The sequence below is a fragment of the Amblyraja radiata genome, chromosome 29 (genome assembly GCF_010909765.2).
Source record: "Amblyraja radiata isolate CabotCenter1 chromosome 29, sAmbRad1.1.pri, whole genome shotgun sequence".
Classification (NCBI taxonomy): Eukaryota; Metazoa; Chordata; class Chondrichthyes; order Rajiformes; family Rajidae; genus Amblyraja; species Amblyraja radiata.
Window position 1 is genome coordinate 16,945,645 of NC_045984.1, and position 25,363 is coordinate 16,971,007.

A 25,363-nucleotide genomic window follows, 5' to 3' on the forward strand; every position below is an offset into this window, starting at 1 on the left:
CTGCCAGCGGTGGAATCCAGTGCTGCACCGCCGCTGCTGAAGCTAGCTAACGTGGAGGGAGAGTGAGGTAGAGTCAATTACGTGGGCCGAGCCTACGCAATTGACGCTCGCTTTCCCTCCACTGGGCTCAAGACACGCCCCCTCAGTGAGGCAGATGTGATCGCTGCCTCACCTGGTGCTTTTTCATTGCAGTTTTATGATGAGACCAGCGAGCCTAAATTTAATATATTTATAAGTGAAATAAGCTGCCTGGACTATGGAAGGCGGACATGTGATGAAGGGGTTTACAAACATTACATTGGTGACATACAGAGAGATAGTAACAGGCACACGCTTATTGCTCGCGCTCCATCCAGTTTCTGAGGGGTTGCGCAGAGGGGAGGCTCAGCTCGTTGCTGCCTCACCTCTCATCTCTTCCTGTATTTGAAGCGGAGCTGTGCAAATTTGGCGATTTTGACTATAAAAAATGATTAGATTCATATAGAAATGACATTTATAACACAGATCAGTGGAAAAATCTTTATATTTATTTTTATTTTATTATTATTATTCTTTACTTTTCTTAACAGTTATTTTCATTGGGAGTATGACAGGCGAGGCTCTGCCTCCCCTGCCTCTCCTGACCACACGTCCCTGGTACAGGTGGAAAGAAGGTTGTTGGGGGTTACCCTAACATATCAAAAACACCCATAAAACAATGGGAACATGGGTCTAATTTTTGCTATGCCTAAAAAAAATTAATGTGATTACTGAATAATTGTAATTTGAACATTGGACTCTTTCCCCTGAATCAAAGCAATTATAATGAGGATGTTTATTCAACAAATTTGTTAAATAGAGACAAAATGAAATAAAAAAAAGCTGAGTGCAATTATCAACGTAACATTTTGTGTCAGAACTTCCTAGGCTTTATGTCAGTGTTTATATTTATGCGTGCAAATACAAAAGGAAATAAGTTACATTCCAGGAATTTGGGCAGCTCTGAGGTGTGCTAATATTATTAGAGTGCATCGATTTCCCATCCACCGTTATTCTCTCCAACCCACAACAGCAGCAGAAAGCTCAGCAAGTAATTCAGTAAAAGCTGTTCAAAGTCATATCTGATCCAGTCTGCAACACATAAATAGAAACACAGACAAAATAGGTGCAAGAGTAGGCCATTTGGCCCTTCAAGCCAGCACCACCATTCAATATGATCATGGCTGATCATCTAAAATCAATACCCTGCTCCTGTTTTCCCCCCATATCCCTTGATTCCTTTAGCCCTAAGAGCCAAATCTAACCCTCTTGAAAACATCCAGTGAATTGGCCTCCACTGCCTTCTGTGGCAGAGAATTCCACAGATTCACAACTCTCTGGGTGAAGAAAGTTTGTCATCATCTCAGTCCTAAATGGCCTACCCCTTATTCCTAAACTGTGACCCCTGGTTCTGGACTCCCCCAACATCGGGAACATTTTTCCTGCATCTAGCCTGTCCAATCCTTTAAGAATGTTATGTGTATCTATAAGATTCCCTCTCATCCTTCTAAATACCAGTGAATACAAACCCAGTCAACCCATTCTTTCATCATATGTCAGTCCTGCCATCCTGGGAATTAACCTGGTGAACCCACGCTGCACCCCCTCAATAGCAATAATGTCCTTCCTCAAATTAGGAGACCAAAATTGCACATAATACTCCAGGAGCAGTCTCACCAGGGCCCTGCACAACTGCAGTATGACCTCCTTGCACCTAAACTCAAACCCTCTCGCAATGAAGGCCAACATGCCATTAGCTTTCTTCACTGCCTGCTGTACCTTCCTGCTTGACTGATGTACAAGCACACCCAGGTCTTGTTGCACCTACCCTTTTCCTAATCTGGCACCATTCAGATAATAATCTGCTTTCCTGTTCTTGCCACCAAAGTGGATAACCTCACATTTATCCACATTATACTGCATCTGCCATCTCACCCAACCTATCCAAGTCACCCTGCAGCCTCCTCGCTGCTCACACTGGCACCCAGCTTTGTGTCATCCGCAAACTTGGAGATGTTACATTTAATTCTCTCGTCTAAATCGTTAATATATATAACTGGGGTCCCAGCACCGAGTCTTGTGGCATCCCACTACTCACTACCTGCCATTCTGAAAAGGACCCGTGAATTCCTACTCTTTGTTTGCTGTCTGCCAACAAGTTCTCTATCCATGTCAATACCCTACTCCCAATACCATGTGCTCTAATTTTGCACACTAATCGCTTGTGTGGGACCTTGTCAAAGGCTTTTTGAAAGTCCAGATACACCACATCCACTGGCTCTCCCTTATTCATTCTGCTTGTCATATCCTCAAAAAATTCCAGAAGATTAGTCAAGCAGCATGATTTCCCCTTCAAAAATCCTTGCGATTCTGTCTCTACTTTCCAAAAAGTGGAGTTACATTACCTACCCTCCAGTCCACAGGAACTGATCCAGAATCGAGAGAACATTGGAAAATAATCACCAATGCATCCACGATATCTTGGGTCACTTCCTTGAGTACTCTGGGATGCAGGCCATCAGGCCCTGGGGATGTATCTGCCTTTAGTCCCACCACCATTTCCTGACTAATGTAGATTCCCTTCAGTTCCTCCCTCCCACTAGATCCTCGGTCCCCTAGTATTTCTGGGAGATTGTTTGTGTCATCCTTAGTGAAGACAGAACCAAAGTACTCGTTTAACTCTTCTGCCATTTCCTTGTTTTCCCATTATAAATTCAGCTGTCTGATTATAAGGGGCCTACATTTGTCTTCACTAATCTTTTCCTTTTTACATACCTAAAGAAGCTTTCCCCGCAGTTTTTATATTCCCCGCAAACTTTCTTTCATGATCTTTTTCCCCCCCTCTTAATTAACCCCTTTGGCCCCCTCTGTTGAATTCCAAATTTCTCCCAGTACTCCGGCTTGCTGCTTCCTCCGGCCAATTTATATGCCTCTTCCTTGGATTTAACACTATCCTTGATTCCCCTCGTTAGCCACGGTTGAGCCGCCTTACCAGACAGGGATGAACAATTTTTGGATTTCATCCATGCGGTCTTTAAATCTTTGCTATTGCATCTCCACCGTCAACCCTTTAAATATAATTTGCCAGTCTATCCTAGCCAATTCCCGTCTCATATCTTCAGTCTTCTTTCTTTGTTCAGGACCCTAGTCTCTGAATTAACCGTGACACTCTCCATCCTAATGCAGAATTCCACCATATTATGGTCAGTTACCCAGGGGGCTCTGCACATCAAGATCGCTAACTAATCCTTCCTCATCACATAATACCCAGTCTAGGATGGTCTGCCCTCTAGTCGGTTCCTCTACATATTGGCATAAAAAAACATCCTGTATACAGTCCAGGAAATCCTCCTCCTCACGCTGTTACCAATTTGGTTGGCCCAATCTATATGTAGATTAAATTCACCCATGATAACTGCTGTATCTTTGCTACATTCATCCCTAATTTCCTGCTTGATGCTAACCCCAACCTCTCTACTGCTGTTTGGTAGTCTGTAACAAGCGTTTTCTGCCCTTGGCTATTTTGCAAATCTACCCATACCGATTCTACCGCATCCTAGCTAATGTCTGTCCTTACTGCTGCATTAAATTCCTGAATATTGAATACCGCTACATGTTTAGCTCCCAGCCTTGGTCACCCTGGAGCCATGTCTCTGTAATTCCAACTATATCATATCCCTTAACTACTAATGGCTCATTCAATTCATCCGCCTTATTACAAATGCTCCACGCATTAAGGCACAAAGCTTTCAGGTTTGTTTTTCTTTATATGTGATGACGTACAGTCTGCTGAAAGAGAGCTGAAAATCCCAACTCAAGTGATCCAGCTCTTAATTCCACAAATATTTTCCGACTTCAATTCCTCTCATGGGCTATGTGCAGAAATCCTTCCACCATATTTTGTCATAAAAATTTCATCCTACAGTTTCAGAACAGATGTGGTATCGGTGAGGAAGCTTGTGGCACATCATATTGCCCTTTGTTCTCAGAACTTGAAAGAACTTTCTTTAGTAACTAATTTCTACAGCAACTCGGCCTTGGGATCCCCAAGGGGTTGACAACCGATGAGAACATCTATGTCTACTTTGAAGAAGTTCTCCTCCTCTCTCCGACGAGAGTTCTGCAACATCTTCTCTCACTGCTCTGAAGAAGGGTCTCGACCCGAAACATCACCCATTCCTTCTCTCCAGAGATGCTGCCTGTCCCGCTGAGTTACTCCAGCTTTTTGCGTCTATCTTCGGTTTAAACCAGCATCTGGAGTTCCTTCTTGCACAGAACATATTTTAATGTGATCACTATGGTGATGTAGGAAATGTAAATAACCAATATTTGTATGCTCATATATAGCAGTCTGATTAGTGACAGATAATATATTTTGTTAAGTAATTCAGGACATTGGGGTGATTTCTTTGTTCTTGGCAGCACAGTGGTACAACAGTGTAATCGATTATGATCTTCAATGTTGTCTTTGTGGAGTCTGCACGTTATCTCTGTGACTTCTTGGGGTTTCCCCAAGTGTTCTGATTTTTCCCGACATCCGAAAAACATGCTGGTTGCTTGGTTAAATGACTACTGTAAATTACTCCTGGTGGTAGCTGCGTGGTAGCAGATTCAGGGTGGAATTTCTGGACATGTTAAAGAAAATAGGTTGCAAGTAAATAAGTGGGAGAATGGGAATGATGGGACTATTCCGAGAGTCGGCATAGACTCAATAGGACAAAAGAACTCCTATGTTGCATAAGAATATATGAATAATGGTGCCATGTTATTTTATACCTTCACCTGTTTCCATTTCAATGTCACAAATGATTGATATATAAAAATTTGTTTTGAAATTAATTTTGAAATATCGTATGATCATAAATAGAAATGACATATGAAAGGTCTAGAGGCTGTAACAGCGCTCAAGTTTATGGAATATTAAAGTAAACAACTTACTGAGAAGTTCACCCTTTGCCCTTAACTACAAATCTGAGCTCTCTGGAACTTTTGTTTCAACTATAACAGTGCAACCCCCATACTGCCAACGCTTCCACTAAATAGGAACTAAATGGCAGAAAGATAATAATAATAGAGCAGCCTCAGTGCAAGAGTCCCGAGCATCAGAGGCGTCGGAAGCATTGCGCCGCTACCGTGAGAGTCTCTGCGCCGAATTCGCCCAGGCATGGATGTGGCTCGGTGCATCCTGGAGGACAACTAGTGGCTGCTGGAAATAGGTACCAAGCACTGGGTAGAGGCGGTGGAAGATAATGGCCTTCAAATGGGGGTGGCTGGAGAAAGCATCCTGCTTGCCTGCTAGATTTTCACTTACTGTAACTGCAGGAAAAATATTTCCAATGTTGGGGGAGTCCAGAACTAGGGGTCACAATTTAAGAATAAGGGGTAGGCCATTTAGGACTGAGATGAGGACAAACTTTCTTCACCCAGAGTTGTGAAACTGTGGAATTCTCTGCCATAGAAGATAGTGGAGGCCAATTCATTGGATGTTTTCAAGAGAGTTACATTTAGCTCTAGGGGCTAGCGAAATCAAGGGATATGGGGAAAAAAAACAGGAAAGGGGTACTGATTTTAGATAAATAGCCATGATCATATTGAACGGCAGCGCTGGCTCGAAGGGGCGAATGGCCTATTCCTGCACCTATTTTCTATGTTTCCATGCTTTAGTATATGGCATTAAAACTCGACCACTTGATTTTGAATCATTCATGCATGGTGGAGGTATAATGTTGTCATAGAGTGATACAGTGTGAAAACTGTCCCTTCGGCCCAACTTGCCCACACCCGCCAACATGTCCCAGCTATACTAACTGCTTTTGGTCCATATCCTTCCAAACCTGTCATATCCATGTATCAGTCTAACTGTTTCTTAAATGTTGGGATAGTCCCTGCCTCAACCACCTCCTCTGGCAGCTTGTTCCATACACCCACCACCCTTTGTGTGGAAAAAGTTATGAAATCTTTTCCCCTTCACCTTAAATCTGTCCTCTGGTCCTCGATTCACCTACTCTGGGCAAGAGACTCAGTGATTTCTCGAAAGTCTTACTTTAAAAAAAGTAAAGTTTCCACAAACATACACCCCCTTTATTAATGTCATGGTTTGATGATTCTAAATTCAAATCAAAATGAAATATACATCAAAAGGAGAACGCATACTTTGAAAATACTCTGATTTGTTTCCCTCGAGCAAAACATAATTTGTATGACTTTGCAAAATCAGTAAAAGTTATGATTATTTCTTGTCCCTTTTTCCAAATACAAACAAAAAAAATAGTACTTGAAATTATAACACATTCAAACGTTTTTTTTGTCAAATGTTCTGTACCGTGGAAGGCACAAGCGTCGATCGGGGGGGGGGGGGGGGGGGGGGGGATGGGGGATATATCCCCCACTTTTTGAGGTGGGGCATGGCCTGTATTATTATCCCCCAGTTTTTGGAGGTCGAGCAATAACAAAAATAATAATCACCTGCTCCTATCTCTCATGTAGGCCCTACATTATCTTAAAAATACTTCAAACAAAAAACATTAAAATCATACTTCTACAATGCACTAAAACATGATTTGAATACATCAAATTTTAAAAAGTCCCTGCCAAATTTCAAAAAGTCCTAGTGATCAGTGATCACTCAGCCCCCCACCCTCCCACTTTCAAAAACGCTCTACGGCCCCTGATAGTACCCTCCCCCCAACCTCCATCCTCCAATTTTCCCTGCTGCTCTTCCAAAGGTGATAACTTCAAGCACAGCTCAGTGTCTTAAGTCTCAATACAACATCATCTATGTTATCTGATGCCGTTATAGTAACCACATGGTGTACATCCAATCATCCTCACCTATTCAACAAAATAAGCATGTATACATTAGTGCGAGAAGCAAGAGTCATAAGGTGGGAATAAGGAGTGGGAACACTCTGATTCTCACTAGCTCCCCTTCCAGAACTTCCTTAAATCGGAATCATTGCGACTAAAAGCAATAATATAGAATGGTCACACAGGCCAAGATTGGCCAGCTTCATTGGGAGGGGATCTGACACTGTCGGCTCCAAATAGTCATAGGTTTAAGTGATGCTCTACAGGAAAGATGATTGATAACACAATGTGCCTGCCTTTTTCTCTGTCTGCTAAAGATGCTTTTATTTGCAGATAACTGCTAGTACAATTTATGGCAACTTCATACAATGATTCATTAGTTCACTCCAGGTTTACATACATATTTAATTGCTACAGGAAGGCTATCAAAATTCTCAAAGGGCTGCAATTCCACTGAAGTTACATGCTGTGGTGACAGTGTTTAATGAAAACATTCCACTGTTGCCGATTTCAATAATAATCCTTTGACAGTTTAAGGAAAATCAAAGCTTATACAGTGTTTTGCAAACGAATTTTCCTTTGCCAATTAGAAATAGGTTATTTTATGTTTTGGTTCATGAAAAAAAAATATGACAAAGCAAAATTCTATTTATCAAGAAATAAAGGCTTACATTTATGTAGCATCTTTGCAAGCACAGACCAAGTATGAGTTCCAGATAGGATACAAAGTAATGGAGTAACTCAGTCAGTCAGGCAGCATTTCTGGAGAATGTGGTGCTGTTTCGAGTCGAGAACTTTCTTCAAACAGATTGTGTAAGAACGAACTGCAGATGCTGGTTAAAATCGATGGTAGACACAAAATGCTGGAGTAACTCAGCAGGTGAGGCAGCATCTCTGCAGAAAAGGGTCTCGACCCGAAGCGTCGCCCATTTCTTTTCTCCGGGGATGCTGCCTTACCTGCTGAGTTACTCCAGCATTTTGTGTCTACCTTCTTCAAACAGCTGTCTGGTTTATTGAATCCTTTATTTGTCATTCAGACCTTTCGGTCTGAACGAAATGTCGTTGCCTGCAGCCATACATGTAATAATAAACAACACACAATAAACACAAATTAACATCCACCACAGTGAGTTCACCAAGCACCTCCTCACTGTGATGGAGGCAAAAGTCTTAGGGTTGCTGTCTCTTCCCTCCTCTTCTCCCTCTGCGCTGAGGCGATACCCCACTGGGCGATGGTAAGTCAGTCCCGCGGTTCGAGCTCCGCGGTCCAGGGGTGGTCGAAGCTGCCGCCCTCCAGTCCAGCGGACGCAGTTGTTGCCACGGGAGCTCCGGAAAACAGGCATCAACCTGTGACCCGCGAGCTCCCGACGATGTCATCCACTGGCCCGCGGCCGAGCCCCGGATTCAGGTCGCCGCCGCCAGAACGCCGCCTCAGCCACCGGAGCACCGTCTCCGCCCCGCACCGGGCCGCCCACACGGGAGCGTCTCAGCCCCGCACCGGGCCGCCCCCACGGGAGCGCCTTCCAGCCGGGAGCTGGGCCGCCCACACGGGGGCGCCTTCCAGCCGGGAGCCGGGCCGCCCTCACAGGAGTGTCTCAGCCCCGCGCCGTCCACCCTCACCGGAGCGCCGAGTCGAGCCGCTGCCCGAACGCCGCCACAGCTCGAAGACGGCCAGCCTCGCGTTGGTAAGTCCTGGCTGGCTCTACCTCCGGATCTTCGAGGTCGGTCGCAGGTTGGAGGCCACCAGCTCCGCCATTAGGCCTCAGCTCAGACGGGGGAAGAGAAGGGGGATACGACAAGAAAGTCGCATTCCCCTGAAGGGAGTGACAGAAAGCCCTGTTTCACCCCCCCCCCCACACATAACACAACCTAATAACCAAAAGTTTAACTGAACAAAACACAAAAAACAACACAAAAAAGTAAAAACAGGCAGACTGCAGGCGAGCCGCAGCCGTTTCACAGCGCCGCCACTTCCGGATTCTCTTTATTGTCGTCAACAATGTTATATTTGCTCACTATTACAATAGTTACATCCAATGTAACAAAACGTTCAAGAAATTTCACCAGAGCATAAACAGAGTACAAGGACAATAAATCGCAACAGAAGACACTGGAAGGGGCTAAATGAAAGAGAGAGGTTTTAAGCAATGTCCTCCAAGAGGGGAGGAAGGAGGATGGGAGAGAGTTGGGGTAGTTGAATAGCAAGGCTTACACCACATGGTACGGCAATCAGCACTGTTGCCTCAGGCTCCAGGATCTTAGTTCCCACCTGGACTGGCATCGGCACAGAGCATGCACGCTCTGCATTTGGCCACGTAGAATTTCGCTGAGTGCTCTGGTTCCTTTCTACATCCCAAAGTTGTATTAGTGAGTTTATTGCCTACTGTAAATAGCTCCTTAATGTAAATTAGTGGCAAAAGAATCAAAAGGGAGTTGTTGGGCATCAGAGAGAGAATTTCCAGGGCTCCACGAAATAAAGAGGGGCAATAGGACTAGTGGGATTGCTCCACTGAGAAATGGCATGGACTTAATGGGGTAAATGGCCTCCTCCTCGAGTTGAGTTTAGTTTATTGTCATGTGTACCGAGGTACAGTGAAAAGCTTTCAAGCCTGCATCGTAATCACAAACTGATTTGGAAACTGAATGTAGGAGTGACAAAGGTGGCCTGATTGCAGAGTTCTGTGGTAAGTTGTGAAGCTGAAGATGGTCACAAAGATAGCAAGAAATGGGTCCAATCCTGAACAATACGATAAGGATTTCAAATGGGAGGTTTTGATAGAGTGGGACCCAGTGAACCCATGGGCACTGGTGTGATTGTTGAAAGTGACTTCGCAGAGACAGTGGCATTTGGGCTTGTGGGATACATGCTCTCACACACTTGCCAAACTTAAGATGCATTATTTCAGGCAATGCCACATGGGTATCACTTTGCATTATTATCCTACATCTCTGTCATCTCATTCAAGTGTGAATCACTGATCCCTTTCAAATAAAAGAGGCATTCCCAGCTGAATCTGATCTTGTCACATGCAGGGATTTTATAGTGCGCACTGGATATGATCTCAATCAAGCATTATGACCTATCAGTGACCACTGTAGACCACCAATCTGACTTTAATCAGCAGACCGAATTGTGAACTATTGTGACTTGGTCTCATGTTGTGCAATTTAAAAAGACGGACATTAAAATAAATAATTTCAATTTTTGTTTAATGAGAAAAACAACAAAAACAACCAGGTCCCTTCACCTGATTGTTATCTAGAATGTTAAGTAGAGAGACATGGGCGAGTTTGGCTATGGTACAGGTAAACTGCGAACAGAAGGCATGCATTTTTGGGCGAGGTGCTGAAAGACTACTGTTACCATGGAGACCATACTCCAGGTGTGTAAGACCACAAAATATGTTTGACCATGCTTGGGTTCGAGCCCAGAGTTTGCAAAATCAGTGGCTCATGGAGAAAAGATATTACAGAGAAAATAAAACTGACTCAGTGAATGACACCAGACCCTGAACACTGGGTGGGGTGCGGCAATCAAATATTTTTAAAGAGGGATTGGCATCCGACACACCCTGACTGGGCCATTTGGCACGGACTCTGCTACACCCCCGATTCAGCTACATCTTTACTAACATGTATAAATCTCCTGTTACCATTTTCCAAATATATTTTACGTCAAAAATGCAAAGGAGTTTCTTCTTTTAACCTTCTGAGATACTTATCAAAGATTTCTTCATTTTTGTAAAATACTCAATTTCTCAACTGTGGAAATTCTTTAATTGAACTTTCCCCAAAGATAGGCCTTGCATTAAACATCTCGGGTACTGAAGGCCGTTTGATTTTTTCTTAAATGAACCAAGCCACCTTCATGCTAAAAAAAGGACACAAAGTGCTAGAGTACCTCAGGATATCAGGCAGCATCTCTGGAGAACATGGATGTTCTGGGTCCCGACCTGTTACGATTCTATGTTTTATCAATGTTAAATACAGCAAATAAATCAAAATCATTAAGCGAAGTGCCAAGTCTTCAAAGAGGATGTTGCTGTTTTCAACCTGCACCTGCATTACCTAATATAACCCTCCCCCTTTCCATTTAACGTCCCCTCCCTCCTCATGCCCCACCTGGACCCACACCCAATTCTCGCCTCCCACCTACATCCCTTCCTTTAGTTTCACAACTGTCAACTCTTCAATCCTGTTGTCTCACACCTTCTGTTTTTTCATCTCTGGTTTTTGTCCAACCATCTGCCTACCAAATAACTCTCCTCACCTATGTCGGCCTATTACTTGCCAGGATTTGTCCTGCCCCTCCTCTCTTCCAGCATCCCGCCCCCCCCCCCCCCCCCCCCCACTTTCCAATCAGTCTGACGAATGGTCAAAACATGAAACATTGCCTCTCCATGTTCTCCTGAAGATGCTGCGTGACCCGTTGAGCTGGTCCAGCACACTGTGTGTTCAGCTGCATTAACCTTTTTCATAAAACGGAATTAACGTAAACATTTTTTTTTACACAACACTCGATATACAATTCAGAGTTGGAGCCTATTTTCATAGCAATAAAACAATCTTGTGTAGGCTATGCATAGACTTTCACACATAGCCCAACATGGGCTGTGCTGTTGAACTAAAAATCACTTAATTCTCTAAGTGAAAAGGATGGTGCAATTTATTCACTGTGTTCTGGATACTTTCATCAGGCTCAGCAGAACTTTTGAGAGTCAAATTCAAAAGCTTAATATTCTTACAATTTTTTGATTGCATGAGAATTCCGGATGTAAAATGTCGGATAAAGGAGAATTTACTTCATCTTGATGCTGACATCCAAGAATGAAGGGGTGATTGCACAGAAAATCTCTGGTTCAGAACAACACAGAAGTTCCATCAGTGGCAAAGGAAGGAGAGAGGTCTGGGGAAGAGCTTGAGAGGCTGGGGAAGAGCGATGATATTAGTATAACAGAGGAACAGTTCTGCATACATTTGTCATGTTGCCAAACTGATGCGATTTATTGAACATTACATGTTTAGTTCACGCTGCCTTTGGGATCATCAGTTGGCCTACTCATTGAAATTACTAGAAACCAAGAAAATAGCAAGGGTAGGTCACCAGGCCTGTCAAACCAGCCTTGCCTTACAATATGATCATGGCTGATCTATGCTGACCATTGAAGCACATTTGGCGATAAAATTAGATAGGTTGTAGTTACAGTGTCCTCCATAATGTTTGGGACATTATGCATAAATTTAAACAAAATGTATAAAAATGGCCTTTATTAAAATGTGACAATGTGCACTTTAACCACATGTGATTTTTTTCTATTACAAACCTCAAATTGTGGAGTAGAGAGGCAAATAAATAAATGATGGGTCTTTGTCCAAAACAATATGGAGGGCACTCCATGTAAAAAGTCATACTTCTGCACAAGGGTACACATCTCTGTACAGGCAATCAATTATTCTATTGTTTGCTCGACTGCACAAAACATCTGAGATTTTCCTTGGCACATTCAGAAACACAAGTACCCATTTCGGTAGTTCATTCCTTCCCCCAAAATTAACTATACCCATAAATAAAGAAACTATAATTTTTACAGTTGTCTTTCAATCCAGTTCATGAAATGCTCATACGTTTTGTCTAAATCTCCACCAAACCCATTTGTGAGAAATCCTTTACTATCCATGAATCTGTGCCCAAACTGCACTAGCGTCCCTGGCTGCACCTCTACAAGGTCCCCCTTCAGCTCCAGTGAAAAGAGTTCCAGTCTATCTACTCTTCTTACAACTCAAGCCCTCCAATACCGCCAACATCCTTGTGAATCTTGTGGGCTTTGGGGAGTATCGTAGAGCAGAGGGACCACAATGTACAAGCACATACTTCCCTGAAAGTGGTGTCACAGGTAAACTGGGTAGTGAAGGTGGTGGCAGGCTGGTATTCATCAGTAGTGGAATCTAGTACAGGAGCTGGGACATTATGTTTCAGTTGTATGACATTGATGAGCTAGTACTCGGAAATACGTCATTAAACTGAAAAGGGAGTAAAGAAGATTTACAAAAGCACTACCAGGACACGAAGACATAGAAAATAGATGCAGGAGTAGGCCATTTGGCCCTTTGGGCCAGCACCGCCATTCAATATGATCATGGTTGATCATCTAAAATTAGTACCATGTTCTTAAGAGCCATATAGCCTTAAGAGCTCTATCTGACTCTCTCTTGAAAACATCCAGTGAATTGGCCTACACTGCCTTCTGTGGCAGAGAATGCCACACTCACAACTCTGTGTGAAAAAGTTTTTCTTCATCTCCGTTATAAATGGCCGACCCCTTATTCGTAAACTGTGACCCCTGGTTCTGGACTCTCCCAACATCGTGAACATGTTTCCTGCCTTTATCGTATCCAAACCCTTAATAATCTTATATGTTTTAATAAGATACCCTCTCATCCTTCTAAATTCCAGAGTATACAAGCCCAGCTGCTCCATTCTATCAACATATGACAGTCCCACCATCCCGGGAATTAACCTTGTGAACATACGCTGCCCTCCCTCAATAGCAAGAATGTCCTTCCTCAGATTTGGAGGCCAAAACTGCACACAATACTCCAGGTGTGGTCTCACTAGGGCCCTGTACAACTGCAGAAGGACCTCTTTGCTCCTATACTCAACTCCTCATGTTATGAAGGCCCACATGCCATTTGCATTCTTCACTGCCTGCTGTACCTGCATGCTTACTTTCAATGACTGATGTACAAGGACACCGAGGTCTCGTTGCACCTCCCCTTTTCCTAATCTGATGAGTTATCAGCCACGTTGGGCAGGTTAGGTGTTTATTCCTTGGAGCACGGGAGACCAAGGGGTAACCTTATAGAGGTGTACAAAATCATGAGGGGCTACACACTGTAAATGGCTCAATTGTAATCATGCTTTGTGTTTCTGTTGACTGGCAACAAAAGCTTTTCACTGTGCCTCAATACACGTGACAATAAACTAAACTAAACATAGATAATGCAGTCTTTTTACCCCCAGGGAAGGTATCAAAAATGAGAGTGCATAGATTTGAAGTGAGAGGGGAATAATTTTAAAGCGTCCAGAGGGGCACCTTCTTCAGAGAATGCCATACATATGGAGCAAGCTGCTAGAGAAAGTAATTGACGCAAGTACAATAATAACATTAAAAGGCATTTAGACTGATACAGAGAGGGGAAAGGGTTAGAAGGAAATAGGCCTAAAGTGGGCAAATGGGACTAGCTTAGATGGGCATATTGGTCAGCATGGAAGAGTTGGGGCATTTTATAACATTATGTCTCCAAGGGTGGAAAGTGTTTTCACTATAATGCAGAGAAAATCCCCCCAAACCCTCCAACTGCAATACCCCCTAATTGCTTAATACCAAAAACGAGTCAATATATGGACTTCAAGATGATTGAATAGAGATTTTTGCGTTTTTTTAAGCCTGATTTGGTAGTTTACATCTCCTGTCCCAATTTAATGGTTAATGAGAACTTATCAGTGGTGCTTTCGTTCCTAACTTTTAACTTGACCATGTGTCCCAAATGGCCACAAGTATCCTTTCACTTTGCAGCCCTGCACCTGTAATATTTTACAGGATGTCCCCAGCTAACGACAGGGTTCCATTCCTGAGAACTCTTTGTTCCCAAGTCAGAAACGAGCATGTCGGGTTACAAGCAGTGGGAGGGGATCAGAGACATAGCTGTGATGGGAGAGTGAGTGGGCGTGGGAAGATTAACCGCCAGCCTGCCTCACTGACTCATTGAGTGAAAGAGTCTGTTCAGTGCTGCTCAACCTGACCCCCAGTCCTTGAAAATGTGGCTCAGCTGTGGGATAGTGGTGAGCCAGCTAGAAAATCCATCCACATTCACCCCACTGGTCTCCAAAATGCTAGTTCGCATGTATGGGCTATATATTAGTCCAACACTCAAAAGTGGGGGAGGACCTGAAATAAACTAAAGCTTTTGACAAAAACACATTTTTTTGCTTCTGATTTTGTTTCTGGCTTACTTTCTGCAGTTTTCAAGAGATAAATCTTTAATTTCTCGACCTCTAGGGCTGGTGCAACTAATAATCATCCCTATCTTTCCACAGCACCATGGCAATGCCCTTTGACCAGAGTTGGAGAAACATTGCACAGCTTCCTGGTTTGACGTCACATTGCTTGAAATACCTTTTGCTTATAAGACACAAACACCAGGCCAAAATATTTCAAAAATCAAGAGAAAATGTCACCTGGAAGTAAGCTATTACTCAAAAAATATTCTACAACAGTAGCAGAACAATATTTATACATAGCAAAATGCCCCATACAAGGAGATGTTAGGGGAAATAACAAATAATCAAAGACTTAACTTTTAAGGAAGGCCTTAAAAAGTTGATAAGCATTGGATTTGACCATAGGAATCCTATGGGACCCAGAAACCTGACTCAGAATGATTAATGTTAGAACACCATAGAATAGGGATGCACAATAGTCCTGACCTGTAACAGTGCAGAGATCCAAACTTGGTGGGGCAGGAAAGTCACAGTGATAGCAAGGGGGGAAAATAATAAGGCGATCGAAGAAGATCATTCTAAAATTATGACATTGCTTGGTGTTTAGATTCAGTCACTTATTCCACCAACGACCTTACGAAATGATCCTCTGTGACTTCTATCCAAACCTCTGAAAATTACCATTGAATCTGTTTCCATCATACTTCCCGACTGTACATTACAATCCATTACACACAAATACAAGTCTTACAGCATGGAAACAGGCCATTTGGCCCAACTTGCCCACACCGGCCAACATGTCCCTTCTATACTAGTCCCATCTACGTGTATTTGGCCCATTTCCCTCTAAATCCGTCCATGTAACTGTCTAAATGTTTTGTAAATGTTTGATTTAATTGTGGTTGTCCTGTAACTGCAAAGCTATTGGATTATAATCTTTTTGCCTCATTGTTAGAGGTCACACCTGCAAGGATGCCATATGGTTTTCAGTTTGTGGCATTTTAGCACAGTTTGCCCCTAGTTCACTGACTAGTTTCACTGTCCTCCTGATTAATTTTACTATTTGTATGCCTCAATATCACCTTCCCCTCAACCAACAATGAATCATTCTATATTTCCTTGATCATCGTCTGCTTTGATCTATTGTTTTCACATTTTACATTCTCTTTGAAACCCTTCCATATCTCTAGTTTCCCTCTCACCTGACTGACCGAAGAAGGGTCTTGACCCAAAACGTCACCCATTCCTTCTCTCCAGAGATGCTGTCTGTTCCACTGAGTTTCTCCAGCATTTTGTGTCTAACTTGCCCAATTATATGATATGAGCCCATTACCTCCCAATGATTATTTTAAATTGAACCGCAGGAAATGGACAACAATTAAGAATTGAATTACGTATCTTCTTAACATGACGTTTGGAGTGTTTTTACTATATTTTTTTTTTAAACACTTTTATCCTAATCATAGTAGTTCAGCTTAACCATTCATGAGTCAAGTTGTGTGGTTCACTGTAAATCGCTGAAATGCGGTGCCTCCTCCCCCCACCAATCCAGTTGTTAGGAAAACAAGGTGCACTCCAGACTCACAACAGGTTTATAAACCTGTTGTGCTGCTGCAATTAAGAATTGTATTGTTCCGTTTCGTTACATATGACAATAAAACATTCTTGACTCAAATGGTTCTATCTATGACATAAAGAGTAAACAAACACCAGCCTTGAATGCTGCAGCAATAGAATATCATTAACATTAATGTTCGGACCAATCTCATTTTATGAGAAGTGCTACATTGAAAACAACCAAGACAAACCTGGCGGCAGGTGTGAGAAATAAAGCAAGATTTACATTTATACAATGCTTTTCATGATTTACAGATAGATTTAGCATCTACCCATGAAATAATAAAGTATAGTCACTTTTGTAATGTGGGAAATTCTGCACTCATTTGTGCAAAATAAGCTCACACTATCATAGATAATTTCATAATTACATAATCTATTTTAATAATGCTGGTGGAGGGGTTCATATTATCCAGGATATTGGGGAGAATTATCCTGTTCTTAATAATGGTGCAATGGAATATTTTGTCTACCTCAGAAGCAGCCCAAACCTTGGACCAACATCTCATCCAAGGTGTAAGTCAGAATTATGCAATCTCTCAGGTGAAACACAAACCTTCAGCCTTCTGAATCATGGGGCAGGTGATGAAGCACATTTCATTAGATCCCTGATAAAATCTTACTGCACTTGGTTAATATAGCAGATGCAAGTCTACAATTGCCCTCCTATGAAAGTATTTTCTCAATTTATGTCAGGAATGCATCCAGGAAAATGTTTTGCCAAGCGAAATGTCATGACTCAAAAAGGCTGGGTGAATGGCATTGGAGGTATTTTTCTTCATTGTACATCGTCCTAATCACAGAGAGTGGCGCACTGCTAGTAAAACTGAACCAGATGCCTACCCAGAGTCAATGGTTCAAAGAGTTACAAATTGATAAAGCAAATCTTCATAATTTGAAGAATTACTGTACACAAGAGGCACTCATTCCATTGGCGAATGCATTGGCTGGAAGGCTCCAGGTAACAGCACAGATTTCAAAGAAATGTGAAGACATTTGAAGACAATCTTGAACACGGGTAAATGTATGAGTGTGCAGTTATTAATAGTGTGCGTTGAATCTTTACTGTCTCTATGGTTTGAAGACGGCAAAATGCTTGGAGTTTAGAATAATAGGCAAAGTATCTGTTTTTTTCAGAAAGATTTTTGTCAAACTATGTATGGTACATATTGATTACTAATAAAGATGCCTGGACTCATAATCCAGAGAATAGGAGGATGGTTTGAATATTGAATTTTGCTATTTGAATTTGGTTTAAAATGCCTAGAGGCAGAAAGCTTGTTTAACATGTCAGATTGTTGTTAACGAAAATTCCACGTGGTTCATTCTTAATAGAAGTCCTTATTCAGCCTGGCCCATATAGGGCCTCATCCTCACATTAGCATGGGAGCTCCCTCAACTGTGCAGCAATGTGGCACAACTAGAAGAGTTCTTGCCTGGAGATCCAGTTCAATCCTGAGCTCAGGTGCTATCTGTGTGGAGTTTGCACATTCACCCCGTGACTGTCGGTTTCCTCCAAGTGTTCCCACATCCCATAGATTATTGGCCACTACAAATTGCTCATAGTACAAGGGTGAATTGTAGAATACGTGGTGAGTAAATGACAATGAGCGGAGAATTAAACATGGGATGGGATTGATGTAGGAACTGATGTGCTACAATGCTGAGAACTATATTCTGCACTCTCTCTTTGCCCTACCTATTGTACTGGAGTTTGACTTGGCAGTATTTATGTATAGTATTACCTGATATGATTGGACAGCATGCAAAACAAAGCTTTTCACTGTACCTCGGTTTAGTTTAGTTTAGAGATACAGCATGGAAACAGGCCCTTTGGCCCACCATCCACAGCCACCATCAATCACCCATTCACAGTAGTTCCACTTTTTCATCCACTCACTACAAACTATTTACATGAGGGTAATTTACAGAGGCCAATTAACCTACAAACCGCACGTCTTTGAGATGTGGGGGGAAACCAGAGCACCCGGAGGAAACCCATGCAGTTACAGGCAGAGCATGCAAACTCCACACAGTCAGCACAGAGTTCAGGATTGAACCTGTGTCTCTGGTGGCGAGGCAGCAGCTCTTATAGCTGACAATACTAAAACTACATGGGACAATAGCAAACCTGAACCTAATGCACGTGCATGGTTGATAGTCGGCAGGGACTCTGTGGACTGAAGTGTCTCTTTCTGCTGAATGTCTCCATGATTCTATGGCCAGTCACGTGGTCTAATAAGCCATGCTGGTTCTCCAAAACCACTCTTATTGTTCCCAACAATTATGTGATCCAAGACTGAGGCCCACCACCATCTTCCCGAAGACAACTAAGAATGCGTAATATAGCCCTACCCGTGTCCCAGCAATTTCATTGACTTAGTGGGCGAAGATCAGATGTGCATGTAGTTAATTGGCAGGTCAAGCATTATGCAGGAGGGGATTGCCAGAACTCCAGCAAGTGAGTGGGCGGTGGGGGAGGGGAGAGAATTCACAGAAACAAATGAGAATGCACCCAATGCTGTAAAAAGCAAATGAAGCCAAGCTGAAAAACAAATAGGTTCATAAAACTGAAGTAAATCAGTCTGAGCATAGTCATTTAAATGCTGATATTTATGGTTGCTATGGAAACGGGCCACCAATACGCTGTGGCAAAAAATCTGGAATGGCACATCAGGTAGCTCAAGGTAACACAATTCTGAAAGCACATTGCAAGTTATATCAGGTGGTTGTCTCCCATTCTTGCCCTCCTCAGTTGCACAAAATAATTGCCCCCACTTCTTCAGGACAGGATGACCTTTCTGGACAGTTAAACTTCTCATACCTAATCACAAAATAGAAGAATTTATGCTACTGAGATATTGATGGCCCAGCAGGATACTGGATGAGTACAGAATTGATTTGGCCCACATTGTAGTAGAAAATTAAACAATATTTTTTCCTCCCCAATTCAAAATAAGAGAAGCTCACTGCACCAAAATAGGCAAACAACGTTAAAAAATCAACTGATATTCAGTGCCTCTCGTCTCTCCAGGTTTCAAAAGTAGTCGAGTCCAATCACTTGAGACTTCAGTACATAGTTGAAGCTGACATTTTCAGTGCAATACTAAGGGAGTGCCACGTTGCCTTTCACGTATGATAACTTGGAAAGGCAAGTGTGCTCTCTCCAGTGGAAGTAAAAGATGCTCAGGTGCATTTCAGATGAGTAGTACACGATTTGAGCAGGGGAATTTTTTTTTAAACATTCCGGACGATATTTACTTCGCACTTAACAATTAATTGACTTCATTGGCATTTGCGGAATTTTGCAGCGTGCAAATTAACCAGAAGGGTACAACATCATCGTGGCAACTGTTCGTCACAGTTCCAATTGATGGTGAAAAATTTGGTGACATCTACAAAGTACATTTTTTCAAGATTGTAAATATGGTTGATTTACCATCTTTAAAAGTAGTTACAGTTTTGTTCTTTTAAAACAGACCAAAATGGAGAGATGATCATTAGCATCTGGCAGACTTACTGTAGAAAACAATAATTGCCATGCAATGCAAGTCTGAATGCTCAAAACAAAACACACGGAGGTCAGACTTACTTTACAAGCCATACTGTTTTAGGAATATATCAAGGGATAAAGTACACTGTGTTTATAATGAGTTGATAACACAAAAGAATGCAAATGCATTAGTGTTGCAATATGCCATAATTCAGCATTGCGTGTCAATGGTATCACCCCTTAGTATCTGTAACCCCACCCTATCAGCCACATTGCTTTTAATCCATACATTTATTCACTGCCTTCTCTATATTTAACTTGTCATTTCTACTTGGGTCTTTTGCATTAAGTGGCAGTTGCTGTACTGTTTCTGAAAAGGGGTGTGTTTCAGTTTTTTCTGGCAGATGAAGTTCCTGGTTTAACTGCCTGGTGTAGTCAAATTATCCGTGTGGGGGTGGGGGAAGAAGGAGGTGAAAGAAAAGTTTGGAGCCTGTACTGCAGTTAACATGGTTGCTCAACAGTACTCTGAAGTAACAGCAATAACTTTAAACCATTTTCACTGGAGCAACCCATGCTCTACGACCAATATGAGTATTGTCCATCCTTTAGCAGACTTGCTGTGGGGGAGATATTAGAAAGATGCCTTCACCCAAATCCACAGTCAGTCAGTAAATGAACATCTAGAGAGGGGATCCTAATGATTCCTCTTCTTCAACCGTGTGGTTTTGGCTTAGTTCCACACCAATTATTCACTGGATCTCTTTGCAATTTAATGACAATTTAATTAAAAGCTCAGGAAAAAATACACCAGCACCAAACATGCTCACCAAAACCACTGTCACACTGCCAGTAAGGTCACGGTGCCCTGTTCTGTGTAGAAACAGGATTAATGCGTTTGTAAGACATCTTTTGCTGTTAAAAACGAGTTCCATTTGAAAAAAAGCCAACCATACAAGGTCAATAATCAACACATCAAGAAGATTCCTCTAAACTGATGGCAAGTTCAACATTATGTTTAACATATTATGATGCTGAAAGAAAAATCTTTTCAGTCCAGTGTATGCATAATCCAAACAAAACATATCCACCTGCTATATAAACATGCACATTTATAGCTCCATGACAAAAGCTAGTTAACAGCGGCTCAAAGTTTTTGAAATGTTCAAGTGTACGAAAATATTACGACACAATAGTAGAAAATGGGCAGGACTGGGGCACCAATGTGAGGGAATGGCTCATCATGATCAGTGGAAAGGATCATGAACAGGAAACTCTCACCGTGGTGCTCCTTCAAATAGTCGGCTGAGAGGGACGGAACAGAAATGCAAAGTCAAAACACGAATTGCAGACCTATTCTTGGTTGATTCGAGAGCAACACTGAGAAACTGTCTAGAATCGGTCACCTGACGTGATTGGAGTAGGAAGTAACATTCGAGAGCAAAGAAATGTAAAAACAGAACTACTCACATTTTACGACTGACATTTCGTTTTCCCTGCTGGCTTTTGCAGTGGTATTTTTTGTAATATTTCTGTTTCAACAACATGGACGAAGACATCATCGTGAACCAGCCAGAGGAGTTTAATTTTACCTGGCAGTGCGAGGAAGCTAAATTAACAGACACAAATTGACATTAACCAAAAACATCACAAAACTTCTCAGGCATCCAAGAGGAAAAAGGACGACCTTTTTTTCTGGTGCCAGTTCAGGTTCCTTGCACTACAAGGTTCAGTAACTCCTCCCAGCCAGCACCTTGCGTGTTAATGATTGTATCTCCACTGGGGTTAATTTAGGATTATTTTACTGACAAAGCTCAGTGACTCCTCCCAGTCAAGCACACAGAAACACCCTTCAGCACAAGGAAGCCTTCCTTCTCTTTCACAACTAAAACTAAACAAAACTACAATCCCATGCTGAAGTCCAAAACATTTTTTCAAAAAACATAGAGAGCCCCATTCTGTCTCAACTGGAAGTTTTTTTTTTTAAGATGTGTATAATCTTGTGAGTAGTTGTGGGAAGGCAGACAGTTTACTCAAAAATTGCACCGTGGGTTAAAGTGGCAAGCACGAGCTTGCTGCTGGCTGCCAAGGCTGTTATTGATCGGTGGGCTGGTTCAAAATCATCCAGAAACATTGCTATAGTTACAACATGACCTGAAGCGCAAAGATGATCAAGTGTATGACCAGATTTGTCAGAGTAGAAACACTGGCGCCGAATAATGACGATGCTCAGGGTTTAAAAATATATATTTCCTCAGCAACAAGTAGGGTGGGCTCATGCCCAAAAATAAACCAGAATATATAAGCAATTGGTGCTACTTAACTTAGCCCCTCCTTGCAATTCCCTCACCGCTGTGGTTAAAGTGTGAGAAAGCTCAACTGTCTTTTTCCGACCGCCCCCATCTTTTAAAGGAGAAGTGTCACCGCAATGAGGACTTTTCCGGCAAGCTCAGTTCTTGGATCAACCTGCTTTGAGAACTACGGCACCATGTTGCCGGTTGTATGCTGCAGGCAGTTGTCCTACACTTCCTTCTTTACCATAGCCATCTTCGTCGAGATGAGAAAAACATTTTTCACACAGAGAGTGGTGAATCTCTGGAACTCTCTGCCACAGAAGGTAGTTGTGGCCAGTACATTGGCTATATTTAAGAGGGAGTTAGATGTGGCCCTTGTGGCTAAAGGGATCAGTGGGTATGGAGAGAAGGCAGGTACAGGATACTGAGTCGGATGATCAGCCATGATCATATTGAATGGCGGTGCAGGCTCGAAGGGCCGAATGGCCTACTCCTGCACCTATTTTCTATGTTTCTATGTTTCATATTCCGTAAATTGTGAAGAGAAAAATCATTGTTTCCTGCATATACATCATGCATAAAAGTGCTTTAAACATTTGGAGACTTGGGAATGGGATTGGGGGAATATCGTTTTCCTTTCTGATCCAACACAGCTCCTTTTTCCACTCCACCTCTACCCCCCTTTATTGCGATCCAAACAGATACAACACGTTGTCAGGAGGATGTTCATGTTATAAATTACCAGCCTGTAATTTTGTTGCACCGCTGCCATAAATTTCACACCTGACATAATAATCATTCTAATCCAGGACACATCACAAAATAACAAAACTAAAATTGCAGGAATAATAGTGTTAGATCACTGACCAGATTGCATAATCTAAACTGACTCTTTAATTAAATTCTGAGGGAGTTCTAAACCATTGAAAACTGGTGTTTCATGAGACATTAAACTAATGCTGTGCCAGGTGGATGCAAGAAATCCAATGGTGCACTTTCACAAAGGAGCAGAATTCTCCAATTTATTGTTCTATCACTAAAACTGATCAGCTGGTATTATTAATACATTGATGTTTGTGTACAAAGCAACTGACATATTTGTTACACTACGGTTACTTTAAAAGTATCTCATAGTTTGTAAAGGTGAAAAAAATCCAGAAATTGTAAACGGCTTTATATGAATAGAAGTCATAGAGTGATACAGTGTGGAAACAGGCCTTTCTGCTCAACTTGCCCATATCGGCCAACACATCCCAGCTATACTTGTCCCACCTGCCTACGCTTGGTCCATATCCCTCCAAACCTGTCCTATCCATGTACCCGTCTGTTTCTTAAGCATTGGGATAATCCCAGCCTCAACTCCTCTGGCAGCTTGTTCCATACACCCACCACCCTTGCGTTAAAAAGTCACCCCTCAGATTCCTATTAAATCTTTTCCCCTTCACCATGTACCAAAGTCCACTGGTCCTCGATTCCCTTACTCTGGGCAAGAGATTGTGTGCATCTACCCGATCTATTCCTCTCATGATTTTATACACCTCTACAAGATCACCCCTCATCCTCCTGTGCTCCAAGGAATAGAGACCCAGCCTACTCAATCTCCCCCTATAGCTCAAATCTTCTCTGCATCCTTTCAAGCTTGGCAATATCTTTCCTATAACATGGTGCCCAGAACTGAACACAATACACTAAATGCGGTCTTACCAACGTCTTATAAAACTGCAACATGACCTCCCAACCGATACTCAATGCTCTGACTGATGAAGGCCAAAAGCCTTTTTGACCACCATATCTACCTGCAACTCGACCTTCAAGGAACCATGCACCTGCACCCCTGGATCTCTCTGCTCTACAACACTCCCCAGATGCCTACTATTCACCGTGTAGGTCCTTCCCTTGTTAGACGTCCCAAAATGGAACACCGCACATTTCTCTATTTTAAATTCCATTAATCATTCCTCAGCCCACCTGGCCAATCGATCGAGATCCTGCTGCAATCTTTCACAACCATCTTCACTATCTGCAAAACCACCCACTTTTGTATCATCAGCAAACATGCTAATCTTGTCCTGTATGGTTCTCATCCAAATCATTGATGCAGATGACAAACAGTAATGGGCCCAGCACCGAACACTGAGGCACACCACTAGTCACAGGCCTCCAGTCCGAGAAGCAACCTTCCACCATCATCCTCTGCTTCCTTCCATGAAGCCAATTTGTTATCCATCCAGCTCTCTCTCCTTGGATCCAAAGCGATCTAACTTTCCAGAGCAGCCTATCATGTGAAACCTTGTCGACTGAAATCCATGCATACATCATCTACAGCTCTGCCCTCATCGAACCTTTTGGTCACATCTTCAAAAAACTCAGATTTGTGAGACACGACCTCCCATGTACAAAGCGATGCTGATTATCTCTAATCAGCCTTTGCCCATCCAAATGCTAGTATAACCCATCCCTTAGAATACTCTCTAGTAACTTTCCAACCACAGGTGTTAAGCCTATAGTTCCCAGCAATTTCCCTGCAGTCCTTTTTGAATAGAGGCAAAAACATTTGCCACCCTCCAGTCTTTCAGCACCTCTCCTGTATTTAAGGACGACTTGTAAATTTCCTCTCTAGTTTCCCACAATGTCCTTGGATATGTCTGATCAGGGCCTGGCGATTTGTCTACCTTCATACACGATAGTACCTTCAGTACTTTTTCGACGGTAACACTGACGTCTTTTATGTTAAGTCTTCTAACTTTTCAAAATCATTGTTCAAACCTATTAAATTAATACAAATAAAGTATTTATGGTACTTTTTTCTCCATTAAACAGGAATTCTTAAACATTGTAAATAAGTTGCAACAGAAGGAACAAATTAGTTATTTGCATTATATTCATATTGCATTAAACACAGTGGGTGTGAAATTTGTCGATCAGTAACATAAAATTGACAAATAAATTGGTGGTTTGTTTTACACCCTATTGAAGTCAGCCTACTTCCAATTCTCTTTGAGAATTAGAAAGATCTTTGACCGTTCTGTGCAAACACTGAATACCAGTTTCATCAAACATTTCTGGATTTGAGAGTGAAGTGGTGAAGCAGGGATATCAGTTACATTTTCTCCTCATTCTTTTCACGATTGAAAT

The 25,363-nt window shown here is 42.2% G+C and overlaps 1 protein-coding gene across 2 annotated transcripts in view; it reads right to left on the reverse strand.

Moving 5' to 3' along the window:
- zbtb7a (zinc finger and BTB domain containing 7A) overlaps positions 1–25,363 on the reverse strand; it is a 148,136-nt gene that overhangs the window by 88,164 nt on the left and 34,609 nt on the right. Inside the window, exon 2 of one of the 2 annotated variants that reach the window (XM_033046695.1) lies at positions 21,405–21,543. The exons of the other annotated variant lie outside the window; for it this stretch is intronic. Coding sequence (XP_032902586.1) covers positions 21,405–21,496 — 92 coding nt within the window. The 5' untranslated portion in view covers positions 21,497–21,543. The remainder of the gene's footprint in view (positions 1–21,404; positions 21,544–25,363) is intronic. 2 annotated transcript variants of the gene reach the window in all.